Source organism: Apostichopus japonicus, chromosome 11 (genome assembly GCF_037975245.1).
Source record: "Apostichopus japonicus isolate 1M-3 chromosome 11, ASM3797524v1, whole genome shotgun sequence".
Classification (NCBI taxonomy): domain Eukaryota; kingdom Metazoa; phylum Echinodermata; class Holothuroidea; order Aspidochirotida; family Stichopodidae; genus Apostichopus; species Apostichopus japonicus.
The window spans coordinates 17,565,442-17,588,783 of record NC_092571.1 but is presented as its reverse complement, the minus strand read 5'-3'; the positions used below and the strand labels follow the sequence as shown (position 1 = coordinate 17,588,783).

Here is a 23,342-nt window from a genome sequence, read left to right as displayed (position 1 = left end):
ATAGGGCACCCAAACCCCCCTCCCCGCTTCCTCCTCTCACAGGGCCACATTCCTTTCTCCTGACATTCCTAGATCTACCCTTAATCTAGGTGCAGTAGAGGGCAGTATATAAGAAGGCCTCCAAAATATGGGAATGGGAGAGGGGAGGGAGTTGAAGGGAGGGGGAGGGAACAGGTGCAGGGAGAGGGTTGTATAGGAGCATCTTGAACTATCTTCATAATTCATGAATGGTTTTGCGCAGACTTTAGTTGAACCAAAAATATGTTCAAACATGGTGGATGCTAGCTATACACACACCAAATTACATGTTTGCCAACTATACGCTTGCTGATATGTCTCTTAAATGCAATAACAAGGGAATTTAATTGCTAATGCAAAATGCTAATGCGAAATGGGAAAATGTATACAATTGCAAAGATGTATAGCAGTTTTGTACACAGCAAACTATATATCATTACACATTACACAAGAAGCAAAGTTTCAGAGTTGCCCTCCAAACTGCTACACAAAGCAAATTGAACGCTTAATTATACCCTGAATGTTAATATGCACTTTTAAGTACTTTAAGTACTAAAATTTATACGTAACAATGTCATCCCTTATACAAACTAATTGGGTATGTACAGTATGTGTGCCTCCTCTATGCGTCCCTCTCTTAACATGCATACACATGCATGTGTTTACATGCATGTGTTTCTCCATCTCATACATAATGTATGTGCCTCCTCTCACATGAAGCGTCCCTTCCATACATACTGTACTTGATACATATGTCCAACCCTATATTCTATATGACATGCTTATTGATTGTGCACCTCTTATACACATCATACATATATTTAGTTCCTTCTAGCTGTACAGTTTCAACATATCTGTATAATTTTTTTTCTCTTTAAATGCCTGATTATGTATGTATACTTAAAACTGTGTACACATACTGTAGTATGTATTCCTACTACGCTCTCACTGTGTGCATGTATGCATGCGTGCATGTACCATGTATATATAATTGATTTACTGTGGGCCGGCCCATAGCCTAGCTATATGTATCATACTGTACTGTAGCTAAAGACAAATTGTACTATATACAGTATACCGTTACCCCATATACTGTAGTGAGCATATTATCCTCAAAGGTAAACAACTGTAAAGGGACTCTTTGCCAAAAATTGAAGGGAAGTTGCAGAATTATGTTTAATTTCCACTAACTGCGCTTGGCAAACACCAGACTCAATCCAGAGTATAGTATGTGGGAGTAAGCCCCGTAGTCATCAGATACAATGCGGAGCGCTACGTTTATCTTTTCAGAGCAGGGATGGATTTCTTTCATCAAGTTTCTGGCTTTTGTTCTGTTTTTATTTGGCAGATGATCAAAGGGCCTATTGAATCTGTTAGATCTGAAAGCACTAAATTAACTTTTCATCTTTATTTACAAGTGAATATTATTGTAAATATTATTGAACTGATTTAAATGGGCTTATTTAATACTGTATCCAAGTATTGTCTCATACAATGAAAGGCGTGCTGTACGTGGGGAGAATAACATTGAAGAATTTAAAAGCCTGGTGAAATGACCTGATTCAATAAAGATAAGTTACAGTAAGAAACGAAAAGTATTAACACAGTCAGCCTGCATTTGCTGCCCTTTGTTGCCTATTGTGTTGAAGATAAAATAGAATTTTGAAACAACAAAGAAATTATTGTCTATAGATCAAACAGGGTTTGTAACCTGCACTGGACCGGGACCATCTATAGGGCTGACAATCAAATTCTTAAAATGAAAATAGGTATAATAGGAAGTAAAAATGTTGTCTTTCCATACACCATAGTACTGAATATGGCATGCCTATGGAGAGCAATCTGAAGGTTGCACATATTTCACACAAAATGCATCCAACTTGATATGGATTTACATGTGATAATATATTCACAGTGCAATTGGTGTAAATAATTGTGGAAAGTGATACTTTTTGAAATTCTACCTATGAAGTACCTTAATTAGGGTATATGTCAATTTAGCACTTTCTTTGCATTGAACCTGTTATCTGCTTCTTTTAGCATACTACAGTAGTCCTTTGTTTTGGCTGCATGTCTTTATTGACATAATGCCCCTCACTAGTTACCTGAGTCCAAGGTCCAGAAGAGGAGGGGGCATGTTTCACTCCCCCATCCAACAACTTTCACAGCAACGATTTTAACACGGTTGAGCATAGAGTCACCACATACAGTATAACAGTTTCAGTACCACTACACCAACAAACATTAATTGTTTTGACTCTCCCTCCCCTACCCTACCCTCCCCTCCCCCACCCTCCCCTCCCCAGTCATGTCATTTGGAAATCCCACAACTGATGAGGTTTGCACTAAAAGGGAAGATTTGACATGGTGTTGCAACAGGGTTGTGAGGAGAGGGATAAGTATGCAAAGAAGCGAAATATAACATCAGATAATAATACTACTAATAATAAATGAGACCTATATAATGCCAAATCAGTGGACCTTTTAAGTCACTGCTCAAGGCGCTTTACAAAGAAAGCAGATTAATTTACAAAAGAACAAGTGAAAAGATGGGTCTTAAGTAGACTTTTGAATGTGAAAGTTTAGAGCATTTTCGAATGTGATCTGGTAACTTGTTCCAGAGATAAGAGCCAGAGTATTAGAAGCTTCTGTAACCATAGGTCTTCAAGCGTGGTTTAGGAACAGTTAAATACAGTTTGTTGGAGGAGTGAGTTGGAATATATTGCAAGCGAAGATCCTGAATCCTGTCTGCGGAGATCTGCAGTGCAATACAAATCATTGCACAACGGTTCTTGTTCAGCTTGTCAATGTTCCCTTGGAAGAATTTCTAGAGGATATCCTTGCTAAGAATTATCCTGTGGATTTTTTCTATGTACACAGGAGAAACGTTATCTGTCGATTGAAAGAAGAATTAATTGACTACATTGGCTGGAGTGGATGCAACAATTACGTGACAGGATATTGATGTCATTCTTCTTTGTTGGGGTGGGAGGGGATGGGGGGAGTTATTATCATGGGTCCCCAGTGTCCATAATATTGATCGACCAGGGCCCATAGAGGATGTGATTGCACGCTGTTTTGTGACGTCAAAATGTCTTTTAATAGATCTAAAATGTCAAAGCGAGTTTGTTCTTGAAACCTACTTCTGACAAATAAAGTATAAATATAGACTTGTGCTGGATTTATTATTGTTTCTGTACTGTATATATATCTAATGGACTGTACAGCTATTACCTAGGGTTTATTATTGTTTCTATATCTGTCTGTACAGGTATAGTTGGTTGGTTTGAATTAAAGTGGTGGTTTGGAATGGTTTCAGAAAAGTATCAGTTTGGTTTGAAGGGAAGGATGCAAATGATCAGGAATGTTGACATATATGTTAGCTCGTCAAGAGCCAGCAAAAACATAGCCAAGTAGTTATCGGTGCATGGGGAAGCCAGCTTAATCCTCTTAGTTGTTGAAGGAGGTACAGTGCTGTAGGTATAGTATTAACGTTGATTTATCGCTTACCTGTCTCCTCAAAACTTTAGTTCTCTCACTCAACCGTGTCCAGAGTGACCTGGTAACCTTTTCACAGTGACCTCCCTTGATGACCGCCGACCGGTCACCTCCGTTCACCCCTGTTCACCCTCCCTTCACCTCCCTTCACCTTCTCTCTTTCTTTCCTGGCTAAATTTGATACATCTATGTGTTTTTATGAGCAATCAAGGTATTTGTGTGTATTACTTGGCAGTACATACCTCTAGATAACCATGGTCATGAGGAATTTAAGTTAATTTCTCCTAAGTATCTAAACCAGGTAAAGTTTTGAAATACCTTTTTTATGCAACTACCAGTCATTACATACAAGGAAGCTTGCCAGTACTTCATTACCTTAGTCTTTTAACCCCCCCACCATCCCCACCCCCCACAACACACAACCCATTAGTCAGTGTAATGCAGTAAATAAGCAACCTATTAAACTGTTTGCTGCCAGCAAAATGGCCACTCGATGACTCTTTAAACAGAACGTTTCAATTATGAAGTTATTTGACAATTTGTCACCCTGGTTAAATTGCTAACTTCAAATGGAAGAGTGACAGATCTATAGCAAACGGATTAAGGTACACAGACATTGCCATTCTTACCATTTATGCTACTTACATCCTTCATCCATCCTCCACACTGTCTCTGAATTCACACTCCCCCCCCCCCCCCCTGTTAAATCAAATTGACGAATGTTTTTATTTGTCGTAGCATTCATTGTAACACAAGAGTCGGTATTTATATATATAGCTAAGGCACATGACCTAGTGAGAAACATGAATATGCATAAACTTTTAAATATTTTGGCCTCACCTACTGCAGGTTGTTTATTATCTTGTCTAGACAATATCATGCGTGTCTAGAAGCTTAAGTTGCACCTCACGTCGGTAACCGAGTTGCAAGAAAGAATTCCCTAGCGGCCGCGCTATACGCTCAATCGAGGCAGCTCAGGTTGGGCCTCCCTCGCCTCAATTGTGAAGTCATATTACTCAAATTGGTTACACATCCTAAGGTAACATTAATCAATGTTGCAGGTTGTGTTTCATTGTTAAATTTAGATCACCCTATTTTTCACTTCCCACCAGATACACTCAAGTTACGGTACAATGAACTCTATTTTGAGGCCATTTTAATTTCTTTTTTTTTCTTTTTTTTTCCTTTGAGTTTTGTGCTGCATCTGAGAAACTGACCTAAAGGTCGTTGTGTTGAATAGGCTAAGGTGTCCAGCCACTTGAATTGATAAATAGCCTCAAAAATTAATTGTGTTATATATATAACACTATTAATCCTGGGATAATCAGCAGTGTCTTATAACAGTCTGGCACATGTCACAATTAAATATAGGTAAGTATGTTAGTCATCTTTTCAGCGCATTCATGTTGGTGGGGAGTCTTAGCTGTTTATGCAGGGCAACAACCAACCCTTCTGCAATGATTTTAGTATGTAAATTAGGTTATATGCCTACCCTCTCTTCAGTTTGTTGTTTCTGCTGGGAAAGTGATGCACTATTTGACATGCCTAGGCTTGATGAGCTGATCAACGTCTGCTTCTAAACCAAAGGACATTCTTATTAAAGCTGAGCACTACAACAGGTATTCCTCTCAGTAACAACAGAAGGCTCCACATATTTTATGTTTAAGTACAGTAATATTGGCTTTGGAAGGGTGGAGAGAAAGTGGAAGGAAAAGCAAAATCAACTTAGTTGGAAGACTTGACATCTGAAAAAAAGAGCTAAAACTCTGAGAGACTCATTTTCAGAAAACAGAAGATCTAGTTACAACTAGTGACCTTCCTTTACTTGTTGTACTGTACCTCTTATTAAGGAGGTTGCATGTGATAGGAAGTCGTCTATAAAACACTGACCCAAGAGTCTAGCTGTCCTTTAGCAGGAAGGTTTACCTTGGTTCGTGAGGAATTCAGTCTGTATGCAGTTTCTGTGTGCAGTTGACTGCAGGCCACTTGCTTAGCAACCTTTCTTTTCTTTAAGGGTTATCAATGAATATATGAAAGGTTGTGACAATCTTTTTTAATTTTGGCCTGCTTAGTTTTGCACAAGTACTGTATTTTCTTTACGTTCCAATACCTCTATTTTTGCTCTGTGTTCTCTGTGTAGTGTGTACTGTACGTACTTTTTGTTCTCAGTTTAATCATGTTGAAAATGGTGTGTGATATGCAAACTCTCACACGGGTGGTAGAAGCTTCTTAGCTGTAGTGAAACATCGCTTGCAAATGAAAGCAAAGGAATATTATGTTTTCAAAATTTATATATATCATGAAATATGGAAAATATTAAAAACATTTACACACTTTCTGTAGTACTCAGATAATGTGAGAATTAAGAGAGCTTAAAAGTGTGTACCTCATTCACCCCCTTTCCTTCATTGACACCAATATCCCCCTACCTAACTTCCTGATCTACTATTCTAATTTAGCTAATTAATTGCAATTTGTAAAAAAAAGACACTTAAATATAACCAAGCCAGTAATAACCAATTCACTCCTCTCTTACCTGTCTCCATTCAACATATGCACTCAAATCTACCAAGCCTAACAACAGTCGGTAACAATTTTTAGCTCTGCTGCCCCCACTGACCCACTTTAGGGTCAACACCCACTTTATAGTCAACACCCCCTTTATAGTCAACATCCACTTTAAATAGTCAACACCCACTTTCTCTTCCTTCCAGATCAACAATTATCAAAGCAAGTTTTGGGGTATTTTGTTGGATGCCAAAACCTGATATCTCGCTTGATTTCTACATGAATGTAGCCATGATTTCTTTGTCTTATATTTTCTCTATGATACCCTGAATTTATGATTGTCAGTCAAGTTATGTGTTAATGATTAATTTCCATCAGTTCGCCAGATCTGCTTAAATTCCACTTATAACTTGGACAAGTTTAATTATTACTAGACGGTACACTAGCTACGATGACGTGCTTCTGATATGAACAAAACTATCTGTTTGGTTTGCAGTCTGTGGCTCAGGCAAACTTTCAGTGAACTGGGACAAAGAATAATCGGTGACCTTGAATGAACAATACATATTTCTAATCAATATATACATGTACAGACTGCTGCATGTGTCTGTGGCTTGGAATTTCAAACGGTTCATTCATTTAAAAATAGCAGGTGTGCGAAGTAGCCTGAGAAATACGCGGAAAAATTTATGTTTGTTTTGCTTATATGGTCTTGGTGAAACCAGCTTTGGTTCCTTCTGTATATGTACACTGTGCGTAGTTGATGTCTCATCCAAGGAAGGTTCACAAGGGAATTGAAGGAAAATTTACATCTTTAATTAACCTTTTGTAAATCTACTGTATTGTTTGTAAACAATTGTTGCAGGAATCAGACAATTTTTCATCCTAGCAGGATCCGTTAGCTATTCAGAGCAAAAATTGGCTATTTGTTTTGGTAAGTTTTAGCTGTTAATTCCATGCTTTCTAAGTTTTAGTACATCATTGTATAGGAAGAAAATATAGGATGAATTTAAAAGAGGGCAATACCTGTCCACACAATAGTTATTCAGAACAAAAATTGGCTATTTGTTTTGGTAAGTTTTAGCTTTAAATTCCATACTTTTTAAGTTTTAGTACATCATTGTATAGGAAGAAAATATAGGATGAATTTAAAAGAGGGCAATACCTGTCCACACAATGGAAGCAAACTAGACCAGTCATCTAATAACCAGGAATAAATAGATATTTTTTTGCCAATTTTAATTTTATATGTAAATCGAGAAATGGGATACAAATTAAAGGACATGTCTGACAATATGAAGGGACGTACAATGTGGCATTTTGCCATCTGCGCATGTTTGCTATTTTAGGCCATGGAGTCATGGACTCTTGATGACCATGGTTGACCTCTGTAATGTAAAGTTCAACAAGTATTACAAATACTATGACTCATTGCTTCCCATCTCTTTGACTATATCGATATTTCACATGTCTTAGGTATGATTTAGATTTCCCTTTGCCAAGTTGATCTCTTTCTAGCATGTGCGTAACCCATGTACTTGTTTGAATTGTCAGATAAATGTCAAAAATAGTAAGCGAATGATCTATATTCATAAGTTGTTTGGCCTTACAGGGTCTGCATTTTGGATAAATCAGAGGGTATTAAAACGTCAGTAAAGTTGGGTATCTCAAGTTTTTCTTATAAACTCATCAAATTCATTTTGAAAAAAAAAAATTCAGAAGTTTATCTTGAAACTGGTTTAATTATTTTACTTGAATTCTGCCAACTGTCCTTGCAACCAGGTGACAGTCAGCCTAGGCTAAATTTAGACAACTGGAAAAATAATTTAAAAAAAAGGATTTTATTTTGCTGTAGAAATTTCTGCAGGATTAACCTTTCTTAACAGAGTATTCTTCCCTCCCCCTCACACATACACACACCGTTGATCCCTGTGCAAGAAAAAAAAGTAATAGAAACGCTGATATTGGACCAAAAAGGTCACGTTTTGAGCCAGATCTGTATGTCAGTATATATAATTGTTTTCCTAAAGTTTGCCAAGTATTTTTATATGCAAACTGCCTTTATGATAGTTGCAAGTTGTTTTGATGTATGGATATTGTTTATTACTTCTTGGAATGCACACTGTAGTATTGTGTATCTCGTAGTTTACATTGTTGTTTGACCCTGTATTGTTTACTGCTACTGCATGCACTGGATAAGTACAGTATACCTACACAATTGAAAGACTATACACAGCATTGAGTAAACAGATAGCATATTTGACCTATATGGCAGTTTACCGTTAACCTTGGGTGAGTCTGATACCTATTTATACCTGGCCAGAAATCAATGAAAGAGAGAAGACAAAAAGTGTTAGCTCGGTCAGTTTTAGATGGTCAATTAAACGGTCAAGGGAGATTTGTTGATTCATAGAGCCTGTTAATTAATCTGATAAATGAGTTTGTGTGCAGATGGTCAACTAAAGTGCAATTAACACTGATGTGAATGGGAAGTAGCCTGTACAGCAATACTATGCACACTCACACATCTGTAGCTTGTTGGAGCTAGTATCTAGCGCTTCACTTAATTTATTTCCTACCCCCTTCCCTCAATCCTCTCTTTGTCCCTCCACTGTTTATCTCCTACCTCTCCTCTTGCCCTGTTGGTTTCTTTCTTTCTTCTCTCCATCCCTTGTCTACTAATCCCCTTACATCTATCTCTTTGTGTACACCATGCTCATTAACCTGTGTGTATTCTGTGCGTGTTTTTGTCCCTTCTGTTACTTGTCATTTAGCCTTTGAAGAAGATCCTGCCAGGATCGAAAAGTCAGGCCAACTTACTTTTACACATTCTCCTACACAGGCTCTCTAGTGGATAAGCAGTTTGCTAACAGTTTTACTTTAGTTTGATTTCACTTAATTTTACCAATATTTGTGGAAAAAATTTCACACACAATTTACTTAAAAAGATACAAAATATTAAAACATTTTGCATCTCAGCATCCTTAATCATATAAAGATTTCTCAAATATGAGGATGATACTGTACCTCCTTATTGGGCCCCTTTCTCTGTCCCAGGTCACAACATTCACCACTGGAGGGTCGTATCAAGGTGACAAAGGAGAAAAAAAGCAAGCAAACACATTTGAATATTATGGCCTACTACATAAACCTTGCTATGTACAGTATACTGTTTTGAGTGGCCTTAAGCTTCCTTAATTGTTTTCCTATTAATTTCCTCAATTCCTGCTAAAGCACACTGTTGACAAACAGCGCAATATGGTAATCTTTGATATATTATCATTGTATACCTCTAACAATTGGCTTAGACTACTAAAACATTCCTCTATTTTGTTTTTGAGTGGTATATATACTTTGTTTACATACCGGTTTCCCAGATCATTACAGTTATGTATATGATGACTAAGCTTCTACTCTGAAAATGTGAGTAATTTTGAAAGCAAAAAAACAGAAAACAGAAATAGAAGTATTTTATGGTATTCTTATACTCTGCTGTGACATTCTTAGTAACAATGCTTTTTGTCAGCTATTGTACTAGGCATTTTAAAGTACAGTAAGTTTAAAATGTTGGATTGAAAATGAAGTGGGATAATAGAGGGTAGTTTGTGTAAGGACTGACTGGTATGTACAGTCAAATAGGCAAACAAAAATAGTCAGGTTTTTTGTTGAAAACACTTTTTTGTTCATGGGTGTAAGAAAACCTACATTCCGAGCTGTCCATGATGTGTGGGTTGATCTTTCAGTATCTGCATGCTTGGACAGCAGTATTAAACAAGAAGTATATAGAGATAATTTGATAAACTTAGGAAGGGTAAACAAAACCACATAGAAGCTGTTTAGTACTATACATTCCAAAGAGAAAAGACATAGTAGGAGGAATTTTGATTGGTCAATTTATGTCATGAATGATGGCGAGTGGGATGGGTTTTGTTAAAAGTGTAGGATTTCAGACTTTTGGAATTTATTCTGAGAGGGACGTTTTTAAGTGTTTACTGTGGATTTGATTTCTTGGAATCTTGTTGATTGTATAACTGAGGATACATTTTAACTATATTATCAATGTGCAAAGGTACTTAATGCACAAGTGACCATTTTATCTTTGTAGAGTGTACAACATTTGTAGTTCTTAAGTTAATGTGCTGTGAGTATGTATAAATGTGGAAAGTTTAAATGTCATACAATGGTAGTCCCACCTAAATGTTATTCATAGTATTAACAATATTACATGCGAAGCACTGGTACATGAAGTGCTTAAATAGAGACATGTAAGCTTCTTTATAGTCATCATATATTGCACAGTGCATCAGGTTTTGAGACATAATTATGCAGGCTACATTTACTGTTAAGGATGGAATCATCCTATCCTGTGCCGGTCACCTCTTGTCCTTCATTGTGCTGTCCCTCCCTCTTCCCTCAGTTTTGTCCCCCCTCCCCTTTCCCATTTTCTTCATCTTCCTTTCTTATTCTTTCTGCCATTCTATCCCCTTTACCCCTCTGTCTACTTCCCTCATCCCTACTTCTACACAACTTCCATTTGCTCATCCACAACCCTCTATCTTCTCTTCATTTCATGCCCCGTCTCTCTGCTCTTGCATTCCCCTTCGTCCCTTCTCATGTCCTCTCCTGTCCTACCTTCCTACTTTACCATTTTACCGCTCACCCTCTCCAACTTCCCCCTAATCCTCTTAATCTTCCAGCCCCTTCCTCCTCCACCCCCCCCCCTTTTCCTTTTATCAAACACTCTGAAAACCAATCTGAATTCGATACCTATAATTATCCCTGTAATGTTACAACACTGCAAGTGTATTCCAGGTGTCACAGATCTAAATAATTATTGTTACAATTTTGCTGTTGGCTTTACTCTATCAAGGACTACTTACAGAACTGAACCTAAGCTGACCTTGGAGTACTGTGTTAGCAAGTTTGGAAACTGACTTTTTTTCATCTTTCTTAGAGATATTTTTAAGTAAAAGAAGTCTATTTTTGTTATATTTTTTTTCATTTCCAGAAATCTTAGCATAAATCATTAAAGTGAATTTTCACAAAACAGCAGGTGGCATGTTCCTGTAGCCTCAAGTTGTTTTGAAAATATGTTTGGTTCTGTTTTTCAAAGAAACAAATGAATTAAAAAGTGAGGAGGGAAGTTCTTCTCTGAAACTTGCCTTCAGCCAAATGTGATTTTTGAACTCTACAAAGATTAAATGTTTGAAATGTCATAGGGCAAAAAAATTGATAAACTTGGAAGTCTTTAGTGTGGAAATGTATCAATAAGTTGGCAGTTCTTTTGCGTTTGGTCACGAAATTTGTGATAACATATTAAAGCAAACCTGCCACAGTTCTTAAAAAGTTCTTGAAAAACTAAAAATGTAACTTGATCAAGCAAAGACATTCGATCTTACATCTTGAAACTAAAATCGATGCTAATGAAGGAGCAATCAATGATTCCATTAAATAAATATTTTGGCAGAACATCAACATGTTACAAAATGGAAATATCCAACAGTTTGAACTTTCTGCATAATTATTGAAACATGATCTTAATTGTAAAATGAAACTTTATCAGGCAAACTGTTCAACAGGTTTTATATACATTTGTTGGTATCAAATGATATGTAAGAAATATTACAAAATTAAATTCGCAAAAGCTGGGTTTGGTTTATGCAGCGGTAGTATGTTGGATAAATACTTGTTGCCGGGGCCTGGGGATTGTATACAGTTTTTAATGCACATCAGATATTAGGTAAAATTAACTTTTTTATTCTCCACACAATATGTTTCCATCATGAGGGTAATGATAGTGAAGAAAAAAATTGAAAGTATGTGTAAATCTTAAGGATCGTATTTTCTTTAAAACATAAACTTTTAAAGTATGGAAAGTCTGTTCAAAGTATCGAAAAATTACTGTATAAAGCTGCTTTTATTTCTCTTAAAGCTGAACATGAGTTGTACATTAAGCTAAAGCTTAGTTTTGTCATTTTTTCCTCAAATATAACCCCCCCCCCCACCTTCAAAAATATATTGTTAATTTGTTGTATTAATATCACATTAGAAGAGCATAACCTCAAGAAAATTTGTTCATATTAACAAACCAGCAACAACACCTACTGTTAGCCTACTGTAGGCTTAAGAGCCTTTCATTACAGGTGAGTCATATGTACTCCAGCCTAAATTGCCTATGAATAATTTAATGGAAAGTTGTTCTTGTAATGAATTGGTGATGCAGATTATCCACCAGGTGAAATGAGCTGGGGGCTAGTGAGTTGCTCAGGAGAAGACCAGGTTAAGGGGACATGGGTTGAGAAATATTTTGAGGCATTCATAGTAACATATTGCTATGCTAGTTAATATCAGGGGGTAGGAAGCTTCCAAAAAATGGGGGGAAACAACATCAGTGCCACCCAGCTCTTAACCCCCCCCCCCCCCTTGCTAGTTATTGAAGTGATTCCATTGGGAAGAACAGTAATTGGAAAGAGTAGTAAGGAAACTCAAATGGCTGCAGGCTGTTTGAAGTTAGTGACAGTCTTTGACAGCAAGGTGTTGTCCTAAACCACAGAGACAAACTGCGCAAGAGTAGAAATGCTGTGGGCATGCAGTTACAAGTTTAGGCCTTCATGTCATAGTGGTGTGTTTGACCTTTAGAAGATTATAATTAATATACTATGCCGTAAAGTTGCATTGCCTAACCTGCAAAGCTCTCAGCATGTTTAATTGCCTACAATTGTTGCAAGGTACATTATTGATCATCAGTCAACATTAACACGCCTGGCCATCGACCTCATAAATTCAGGATTTCTGTTCGTAATTACTGTTAATTTATATATACTCTTAACACAAGGTTACTTCTTTGTGATGGCCGGCTACCAGTCTGAAAGATTCATAAAGACAGACAAAGAAAGGACAATTTGGGACAGTCTGCTTTGCAATTCCCAATAATAATTAACAACCTTTTAAAATATAGTGCAAGCATTCCTGGTAGAACTTTGAGTACCAATCATTGTTACTGATGTTTAGTTTTAAGATAATTTAAACCAGGCAACAAAAAAAAAGGAATGAAAAATATCTCAAGGGTTTAGTTTGAAGATGTACTCATGTTTTAAAGATAGATATGCACATAAACGTGAGTCAATTGCTGGTTATTATTTACGAGATCAGGCTTCTGTAGTCTTGTGTACACACTCAGATGAAGAACTCGGTCATTCGGCTGTTACGTTGTTTGCTAACACTTGATGATCAAACTTGCTCAGCTTTCATTGAAGGAAACAAGTTACAGTTTATAGGTCTGTTAGAGTGGATTGAACGGCAATCGACCACTCAATAATGCCTGAACCTGAACCGATTAATGAGGTAAGTTGAATCGTCTTTTGTGAGCAAAATTACAGCCAGAACGACCAATATTACAGCAGGGTTCAATCATATACAAAGCTTATGGTAAGGCGAATACTGGGATTGTTTATTAGGCCATTCTGCCGCATACTCCGTAGACTGGCGGCTCGTCGGTTATTGACTCGTCTTGTTATTCAGATGGTTCTTTAATATATTGCTATTAGGATGTCACCTTAAAGGGATTATCAAGTTAACATGTAACAGGGAATAATAAGTGTTAGCTCAGTGGTTAACGCCGGTGCCTTCCAATCATTAGGTCCCAGGTTCAAGTCACTCCAAGATTAATGTACGTGGTCCAGTTACAGAGTTGTTAACAATTGACAATTCATAATCATGGACGTTAAGTACGAATCTAAGAGACTGACTTCGGTCAGCTTGCGGCTTTGATAAGCCAATGAGGCTTCTTGGCGAGTTCCTGCTTGCAGGAGGATCTAAAATACATACATATGTACACTCATACATAATTAAGTGTTTGAATTGTATTCATATAGCAATTTTGAAATCGCCAAGTTTTGCCTGTTAAAATACTGTGGTTTTCTGTGACATACAAGAACTGCTTTATATGTCTTTGCAGCTGTATTGCAACTTGCGTAGCATTTTCCATTTTTGCTACGAGACATCGGATAAAATATTATGGTGTGGTGTGGTTTGGGAAGTTATGGTATGGTAGGGTACAGTACGTAATAAGGTATGGTTTAATTGGTATTGTACTGCAGTCTACTAGCGTTCATATTTAACAGAGTTGATTGCAGTATTTAAAAAATAAATTACACGAATGCAGGATTCATACCAAATACTTTCTTGTCAGAGATTCTTTTTCTTAACTACTATTGGAATAAGGTACTTCAGTCTTCTGCTTAATCACACATAAGAACAGCTCTATGATTCCTTGACAAAGAAAGGAACAAAAATGAAAAGTTAAAAAAAAAAAAAAAATGGATATAGATGAGATTTTCATGTCAATTCTGGTATGCTCTTTACAGAGTCGTGTTTATATTAATATACATATCTGAATTTGTATTCGCTTGTCTTTCTCAAGTCATGGCACTTGAGGCAAAAGCAAAATACCAAGCAGGATTTTGACGGAAACTTCTGATGAAATGTTCTTTTGATTGCCGGGGATTTGTATTATCTTCAACCACCCTTTAATTAAAAGCATTATTTATCCTCCACGATACCGACCGCCGACGCGGGATGAGCGTGTGATTAATGACACCAAATCAAACAGAGATCTGTCTGAAGCGTTCTCCAATCGAAGAGGCTCGTACAACATATATAATTGGAACATTGGAATGTACATTCTATGTAGTAGAGGGTCTAGCTTCTGGTAAGTCCATCTCTAGGCATCGTCCTCGATGTCAACGTGTCATATAAAGTCATCCAGTGGGTAGTCCCACCTCCTTTCTGGAAGCTAAGGATCAGGCCTGGTACGAAGTGAAAGGATGTTAGTTAACTCGTAATAAATTTTGTGCCAGCAGAAGTCTTAACAATATGGAAACAGTCACATGTTAATCAAGTTGTACTGGGGAATCATCCAAATTTGTTCATTTTATGGAAGAAATTTCAAATTGTCACCGGTTGTCAAATTTTCACAACACAATTTGGAAATTTCAATTAAAGTAACATGATGGCTTGAAGGTGTTTAAATTAACAAAACTTTAATTATTTTAAAAGCATCCTGAGAAAATATATATTGCATAAGTTAAGAAAAATGTGAGTGGTGAGTAGGTAGTCGTCCTATTATCCTAATTTGCATATTAGATTCTGGGCTAACCTTCCTGTATTTTTTACTCGCTATTAAGTGAATGGGTTACTGTAGCAGATGCTGTACTTGATTCTTTCTCTTGGTAGGAGAACAAGCCAATGAAATAATTTGAAAGCATTCTTACAGGATTATGAACACCAATTTATCAAATGTGAGTGATGAATAGGTTGATCCGATAACAACCCCACGATAAGGTTGCACAGCTCTATCAACAATGATAGGCAACGAAATAGCACACTTACTGCCTGTTACACTATATAATCTAATATATGCAAAGGTCAAGTGAATAAGTTAATGGAAAAGGGTGTACTGCAATTATTGTGTGATTATCCTATATCGTGACCAATCAGATAGTACTCTCGGTTCATTGCTTTCACATATGCCTGCCGATGAAGGCCCCTCCCTATAGCTAAAGAACTTTAAAGAATTGTTTGTTATATTTCTGTGGAGGCCATACTGCTGAAGCGCTATGTCCTCAAAGAATGTGTATAAAATGAGGCCCATGCATGCTGGTCTCACTTGTATTAATGATTTCAGCGTGATATTTATTACAGGTTAATAGAATTTTGTCGCCAAAATTGTAGCACCTGCATACAAAATTTGCTAACATTTTCTTAAAAATACCCAGAGAAGTACAACTTGACTGTAATTTAAAACTTGATTATTTAAAGAATGCAATACAATGTTCATTATAAAGTTTAATTCTACAGTAAATCATACTTAAACGAACTATTTTTATTCAGTGGAAATCCAGAGAAAGATGGTGCCTAGTTCTGTGGTTTCGACATCCAGGGTTTTCCGTGACCCAAGGTCAAGTCACATTGAGTGCAAGCATGTAGTCCTTGTACATGCATAATTGGCATTGAACTACATAATTGTGCTTAAGTATTGTGAATCAGTGAGATTTTATGTACTATGAAGGTAGCCCATGCTTTCAGAATGCATCAAGAAGTGGGCAAATGCTCTAAGTGAAGATCGTTGCGCCTACGAATGCAAGGTTAAATGCGGAACAAGTACTTCTTGACAGGCTGTAGGCTAGGTACTGCAGTGTTATCGTTACAACAAGTCAATATGTTGTATCCCAATTTTTTTGGTGGTATGTCAGTGAATCAACATTTACCTAAGGCATGATCTAAGTTTTGGACAATGTAGAAAACCGTAAACCCAAATTTTGCATACCGAATGAATGATATATATAGTGACACATTTGGTAAAAATTTGTTGCACCTAAGCTTTTGTAAACACACATGGCATTCACTCTACTCTACACACCAGTGTTTTTAATCCAGCTACATGACGTCATGCAAATAAAGTAACGTGTGCGATCGACATGATACCATGATTCCTGTACATGATGTATACAGTGAAATATGGTAGACGATCTTGAGGACCGATACAGTAATATTTGTCCCCAACTTGGACCCCTCAGTTTATTTACTGTACATACTATGAATCATCACAATGAAGCTGTAATGGATTTAACAGATATTATTTAGGTGATGATAAATTTATGTAACCAGAACTTGAGTAATACTTCAAGCCAAACTGGATGTAAAAAAAAAAATCATGCCAAAGATAACACCTAGACTGTATTTTCTTGTGGTGTGTTTATCACTAAGAGCTGGGAGTGGTCATTGACACATATGTACAGTATTCTGAAAGATATCGAGATCAGTGGGATGCAGTACCCTGTCAAAAATGACAATTTAGCTCTAGATAAATGGGATATATAGCAAAAACCAATATATAGAAGGATGAGGTGGGAGGGTGGGGGAGGTGGGAGGGTGGGGGCGGTGGGAGGGTGGGGGTGGTGCTTGGAGTTGAGTATAGGTTGTAAATCATGGGTGCTGTTCCTTAAAACAGTATAGGTAAGGATTTTTAGATTTTTTTGCCTACTAAGATTCTTTTACATGCATTGTCCCACAAATGAAATCAATTGAACATCTAAAAATGATAAGGAATAAGCTGTCACTGTAAGTTACTATAACTGAATTACCATATCCTTTGTAAACTCAGGTACAGAAAACTGTATAAATGATTGAGTCAAAGGTCAGAAGATTTGAAAGATGCAAGATTGTGTAATGAATACATTTTAGCGATGCTTCAGATATGGAATGGTGGAGATTCAAATGTGATTTGTAGGGAGATATTGATCAAGTGATCCATAACAGGAAGTGTCTCAACTTCCATCCACGTCAGTCCAGGTAGATAAAAAAGGAATCAAAGTTCACTTTTGTTTCCTTTTCTGTAAAAGCTATAGTTGCCAAGACAAATAACAAATTTCTAACAATACAAAGATAAATGTTAATAATATTGTGTACTACAGGTAACCACACAAAATATTTCTCCAGTATTATGGAGCAAAATATACAAAATGCAAATTGAAAGATACATATAAACTTTTCTTGTGACAGAATCTCATAATTTTTAGTATTTTTGTATTAATTATACAGCAGAGACCAAATTCCCACACCTCAAAACTGCTAAACAAGAATTTGAATACAAAATTATTCCCTGCCAAAGCATTTTGGGAATTATAGGCTCAGGTGAAATGGAGACTGCATGGTGATTCACTGCAGATGTAGATTATGTTATCAGCAAGGGTGTTGATAGTCTGGTCTAGAGGGATAATCATGTCACCAAGACCTTCCTTGAATTGAAGAGGCCCTGACCTGATCCATCCACATACAGTATATAGCACCCCATTCCCTAAATTGACCCAGCTGGGCCCATGCTTTATCCCCTTGCCCGCCCTCTCATCTGGCCTGCTTATCAGTATTCGATCTTGAATTGATTTTTTAACCAATATAAGTTCATGGGCTACAGATAAACATCAATCAAGATCAGTTCAGTTCCATTAAAATTAAGTTAAAATATGTAAATTTTGGTCTAAAAGATTGAATAGAATTAAATATAACAAAGGTGGTGGTCAGTTGAAATTGGAAATTTATACCAAAACATTATGGAGCCTCCATGGCCGGATTAAGCAGGTGCGGGGCCTGTATGTTATAAAGGGGCCCTAAAATGAAAAAAATAGTCTAAAATGTACATAAATATTAAAGACACATATATAATTGTTTTACTTGCATAGTAAAGTAATATCAAATATTTAAGTTTGCTATACAGTCATATAATAAGACAAATCAGTACATTTCAGTATATTACGTACATGTAAACTACATTATGTATGTATTTATGTAAATATTGTACACTGGGATTTTCTTTCTTAAGCGGGAGGACTCAGTGGGAGTCTTTTGTTGATGGGATGCCATGTTATGAAGACACTGGCAGTGCCGTTCAGCTCTGTAAAATATATTTTCCACATCATGATGTTCATCTTAATGAACTTTTATCTTGAAATTTTGTTAATATTATCATTACGTCTATTCAGGCCTCAGTTGTCATTAATTAGCCCAACAAACACCAATAGTAAGATATTTATGTCAAAATTTCACAACTATTTGTCCATTCGTATATCCTCGATATGAAATTCACCGAGCAAAATGTCAAAGATTTCAATTAAAATAAGACCAAGTGAATCCAACAGACCCTCCTCTTGACAAATTGTCCGACATGATCAGCTACCGCACTCAGTCCAATTTCGAGTTCTTGATAGAAAAGTCTGAGTATAATTATGTTTGAAAATGGTATAGCCTGGAAAGATGCTGCACACTGTGTGATGTGACAAGGGTCCTGTTTATAGAGTGGAGGAAGGATTTTGCCTTCAGGTATATGTATAATATTCATTTTCGTTGAGCCTATGTACATATTTGATGCAGTTCACTTTTCGTTAAAAATGTAAATATGCAAATTCATGCCCATAACTATAAGGTCAATTTGATTGAAATTCTGTCTATGATAGAATTCGAAATCTGTAATTGTTTCTTTGAGGGTTTGGATATGCGTTTGAAAATCGCACAGGAGTTACGGTACATGTAGGCTGCAGTGGAGCGTACTCCCTAACATGGTAGAGCAGTCTATGCCATCTTGCAACTTTCATGGACGAGATTTTGTACGCGCATTAATGTCCGTCATTGATTCACTCTGCTCAACTATCTTTCATCTTGTAATTTCAGCTCATGAGTAATCATGAGCAATGCCCAAAACCCAAGAAGATCCAGTTGCCGTGGTGATACGCTTTGTATATGTCATTGGTCCTGTGGTTAATGATTGCTATATAGAACAGTATATACAAACAAATAATTGCTGTTTAGAAGAGATCATAACAAGTCGGGGAGGGGGGGGAGGGGAAAGACTTTAAGTAATTGATATGGAATTAAGAGATAGGAATATAATTTGCAAATTCTTTATAAATTAACTTCAGTAACAGGGCAGGCAGCTGGCTGCATGATGATGATTGGACAGTTACGGTTGGAGGGAGGGAATTATCTTTCTTCCTTTCCTGTAGTCTGCTCTCTAGCATACTTGTTTTGCACCCGTTAAGATAAGACAGTTTTGTGAATAAAAGACGACATCAATGATGCGTTCCGCAGTTGGGGGATGGAGAGAGGGAAGTTTATCTCCTTTCCAGGTATCACTATAATTTGCTTTCTAGATTTATTTGCATTCCTTAAGATTGTCTTGTGAATTAAATATATGTCATCCATGGTATAGATTTATAGCATGTAGAATGAACAATAATGTATACATAATATTTATTGTAAAGTTAGTAAGGCTGACAGTAACTCTTTCCCCCTCCCCCCCAAAACTCCCCCCCCCTCCAAGCTTTTGCAGCCCTCTCATGCACAGTCCATTTCTCTGTAGGATATCGTGTCACTTGTCCATTACAATTGATTTAATATGACAGGTACATTGATAGGATCAATTAATGCTGTAACTCTCAGAATTTAAAGGATGATGCACCGGTTGTATGATTTTTGATCATTCCATTATTTCGGTAGGAATATTTTCCCCTCTCGTTGACCTCTTCCTTCTGTCAACATCAATTTTCAAATTGCAAATATTTTCCACCGGTTGATGCTAGACTCACCTTGGGGGTAAAATTTTCAAATTTCCTTCCCCCTTAATGAGTTTTGCTACCGCTCTGTCTCTAACCGGTGGCAGGCAGGGCTGATAACTGATATTTTGGCTTCTGCATGTCACCTACGACCCCCAACAGCTCTTCGATCTGATAGCTGCCAAAGATCACATTTTTAGCTTGTAAAGCTGTGACAATAAAAGGGAAAGATTTGGAGAGGGAGAGTGAATTGAAGGGAAGTACACACTGCAGTATAAATATATATAACTATATCACCTTACAAAAATTGAAAGGAAACTACTGTACAGACACTTTGGGAGACTCGTACTGGAGACTTCGACGAATTTTCTTCCTCTTTACAAGGCCAAAGAGAAATCTGCAGTGTAAAGCACAAAAAGAAACGGAAGGAAACTTTATCCAGTATTTCATTAAGGAAAGTTAATCAAGTTTGCTGATAAATTTGTTGAGGTTTTTGATCAGCTTCTTCATTTTAACATTGGGAACTTTTTGTGCAGGAAATTTATATCGAATATATACTTTATATGAGGGAGAAATTTAAGACGGATTCTTTGAAAGACCAATTTATATCCCGGATCATTACAGAGAAGTGAAAAAAATTTCACTGTACCTTGGCAACCATGTGTGAAAAGCCTTTTCCTGCATCAGGGGGAGCAGTCTGCAGAAAGCGTGCATCATCCAACCATACCATTGTGTTCTGTAATTTAATACTTTTTTTTTTGTCTGTTTGTGATAGTTGTTTTATACCTATACTATGCGATGTGTAGGATAAGGGTTATATATAACATACCAGGGGTGTGAAAATGTAAACATGGATGTTTCAAAAGGGAGGCTATTTTACAGTGTTAGAAGAGAACTGTTGCATAGAAACAGTCAAACAGATTGTTAAATGTGATCTTAAAGCAGCTGCTTAATTTGGTGGAGGTTAAATTCTTCTGAATGGAAGTGGATGTACCACTAGCTTGTACTTACAATTCTGTATTACAATGTACAGTATACTTCATGGCAGTATATTTAAGCACAACTAAAAAACAGCTGTCATTTCATAAATAATGATTTAAATATTGCATGTAATTTGCATACATTTGTAGATTCCGAACCATTAAGTACTCACTATAATATCCTGGGTGAAATATATCTATGTTGTCTGAGAATAGGTCTGTTTTGGATTGGTACAACTTGTGAACAATACATGTTATAAAACTCAACATTATGAAAGCTGTTTACGGGGCTTCATGTGAGTAACAGTATCTGCATAGATGTCTTAGTAGAGGAATTTGTGTGCTAAAACTGTTGACTTATAATCTAGATCATGCGAGACGCTAGGTTACTTGATGAAGTTTAAAGATAAGGAGTTGTTACTCAAGTTTACCCTTCCCTTCTGCTTCGATCCCCTTCTCTTCCCTTTTCTGCTTCGTCCGTCACTTTTCTTTTCCTCTATTCACTTCTTCCTTCCCTCTTTCCCTTCCCCTTTTTCCCTTCCCCTTTTTCCCTTCCCCTCTTTCCCATCCCTCTCTTTCTCTCTCTTCCTTCCCTTCTCCCTCCCTTTCCCTCCTCTGCACATTCATTTTCATTTCATTTATTTCGTCTATGCATATTTAGAACAAAGTGGTATAGTATAAACAGGACACTAGAAAAACAATAGTAGTTAATCGAGCTAGCGACCAAAAAATAACAAATAACAATGAAAGAAGGTAACAATTAAGAGTAGAGAAAAATAAACATGAGATAATCAATACTCAGTCAGCGTAGTTCCCCTTCCTTCCTCTCTCCAACACAAAAGAGCTCTTGAGGTGACACAAAAAAAACTTTTCTTGTTGCCTTATTAACTACAGTAGTCTTTATTTTGAGTACTGTATATATATATTCTCTGTATAGTTATGAGTATATACAGCTAGCTCGGACAGACCACTGTACGAATATATTCAATCATTATTATGAGTACGTACAGCTAGCTCAGACAGATCACTGTATGTATATATTCTCTGTATAGTCATTATTATGAGTATGCACAGCTAGCTAAGAAAGATCACTGTATGTATATATTCTCTGTATAGTCATTATTATGAGTATGCACAGCTACAGTAGCTAAGACAGATCACTGTATGTATATTCTCTGTATAGTCATTACTATGAGTATGCACAGCTACAGTAGCTAAGACAGATCACTGTATGTATATTCGCTGTATAGTCATTATTATGAGTATGAACAGCTAGCTAAGACAGATCACTGTATGTATATATTCTCTGTATAGACATTATTTTTAGTATGTACAGCCAGCTCAAACAGATCACTGTATTTAATCTCTACTCTCTAAGAATGACAATCAGGTTGTCTTTCTGTAAAACAAAGTGAAGCAACATACCCCAATCTTGTTTCACTTCGTAAACATTACGCATTTGAGATTCCACCCCTCTGATTAATGTCTGGAGGTTGAACCCAGTAGGAGGATATATAGACAAATGGTTTGTGGGTACATTCTTTAAAGAGAAACTCATATCACTGTGATGCTATGTACATACTTGCATCTTCAAGGTAACTTAAAAAAGTTCTGTACTTGAAAGCTTTTAAATACAGTACTGTAAGGAACGTTGGGTCGTTGATGACATGAAGAATTCTTCAAGCAAATAGGATTATGTTTGTGATGGCTGACCCGTTCAGTTCACATTTTGTCAAGTAATGCAAATAGTGTTCAAATTGGATTGAGAAGAAGATCTGCTCAACTGTGTGTAAGGAATTCACAGGCACTGTACCTTTATCTACTGTAGCATGCTGTATTCACTATATATGCTATTAAAATACTTTTGAAAGATAAGTTGAACAATTAGATTTTAAAAGAATTCAGGAAGACATCCTAAAACACGTCAACACTGAGATGATATTGACACCTTTTCCCCCCTCTCTTATCCTTCTCATATTCTGCCATTCTCTTCTGCTTCTCTTCTATTCTAGATATGCTCACTTCCTCTCCTCACGCTTTCCTTTCATTCATCTTCTTTGTCCGTTTCCTCACTGTCCTTCGTAGTTTCCCTCTCCCATAACACTTCTAATCACTATCCCCTCTTCCTCCTCAGTAATTTCCTACCTGTATGTAGTATTCCCTAATTAAAGTCACCCCCAGATCATCACTGATAATTGTTTTTGCCCTTTTGGGATATAGTAAAATTGAACTG

The 23,342-nt window shown here is 36.7% G+C and overlaps 1 protein-coding gene across 6 annotated transcripts in view; it reads left to right on the top strand.

The window, feature by feature from the left end:
• LOC139976231 (kazrin-like) overlaps positions 1-23,342 on the top strand; it is a 91,289-nt gene that overhangs the window by 22,038 nt on the left and 45,909 nt on the right. Inside the window, exon 1 of one of the 6 annotated variants that reach the window (XM_071984810.1) lies at positions 6,666-6,958. The exons of 4 other annotated variants lie outside the window; for them this stretch is intronic. Coding sequence is in view for 1 of the 2 variants with exons in the window: in XM_071984806.1 (XP_071840907.1) it covers positions 20,789-20,867 (79 nt within the window). In the remaining variant the exon portion in view is untranslated. Of the gene's footprint in view, positions 1-6,665; positions 6,959-20,392; positions 20,868-23,342 lie in introns of those variants that run through there. One more of the 6 variants, XM_071984806.1, reaches the window with a different exon arrangement.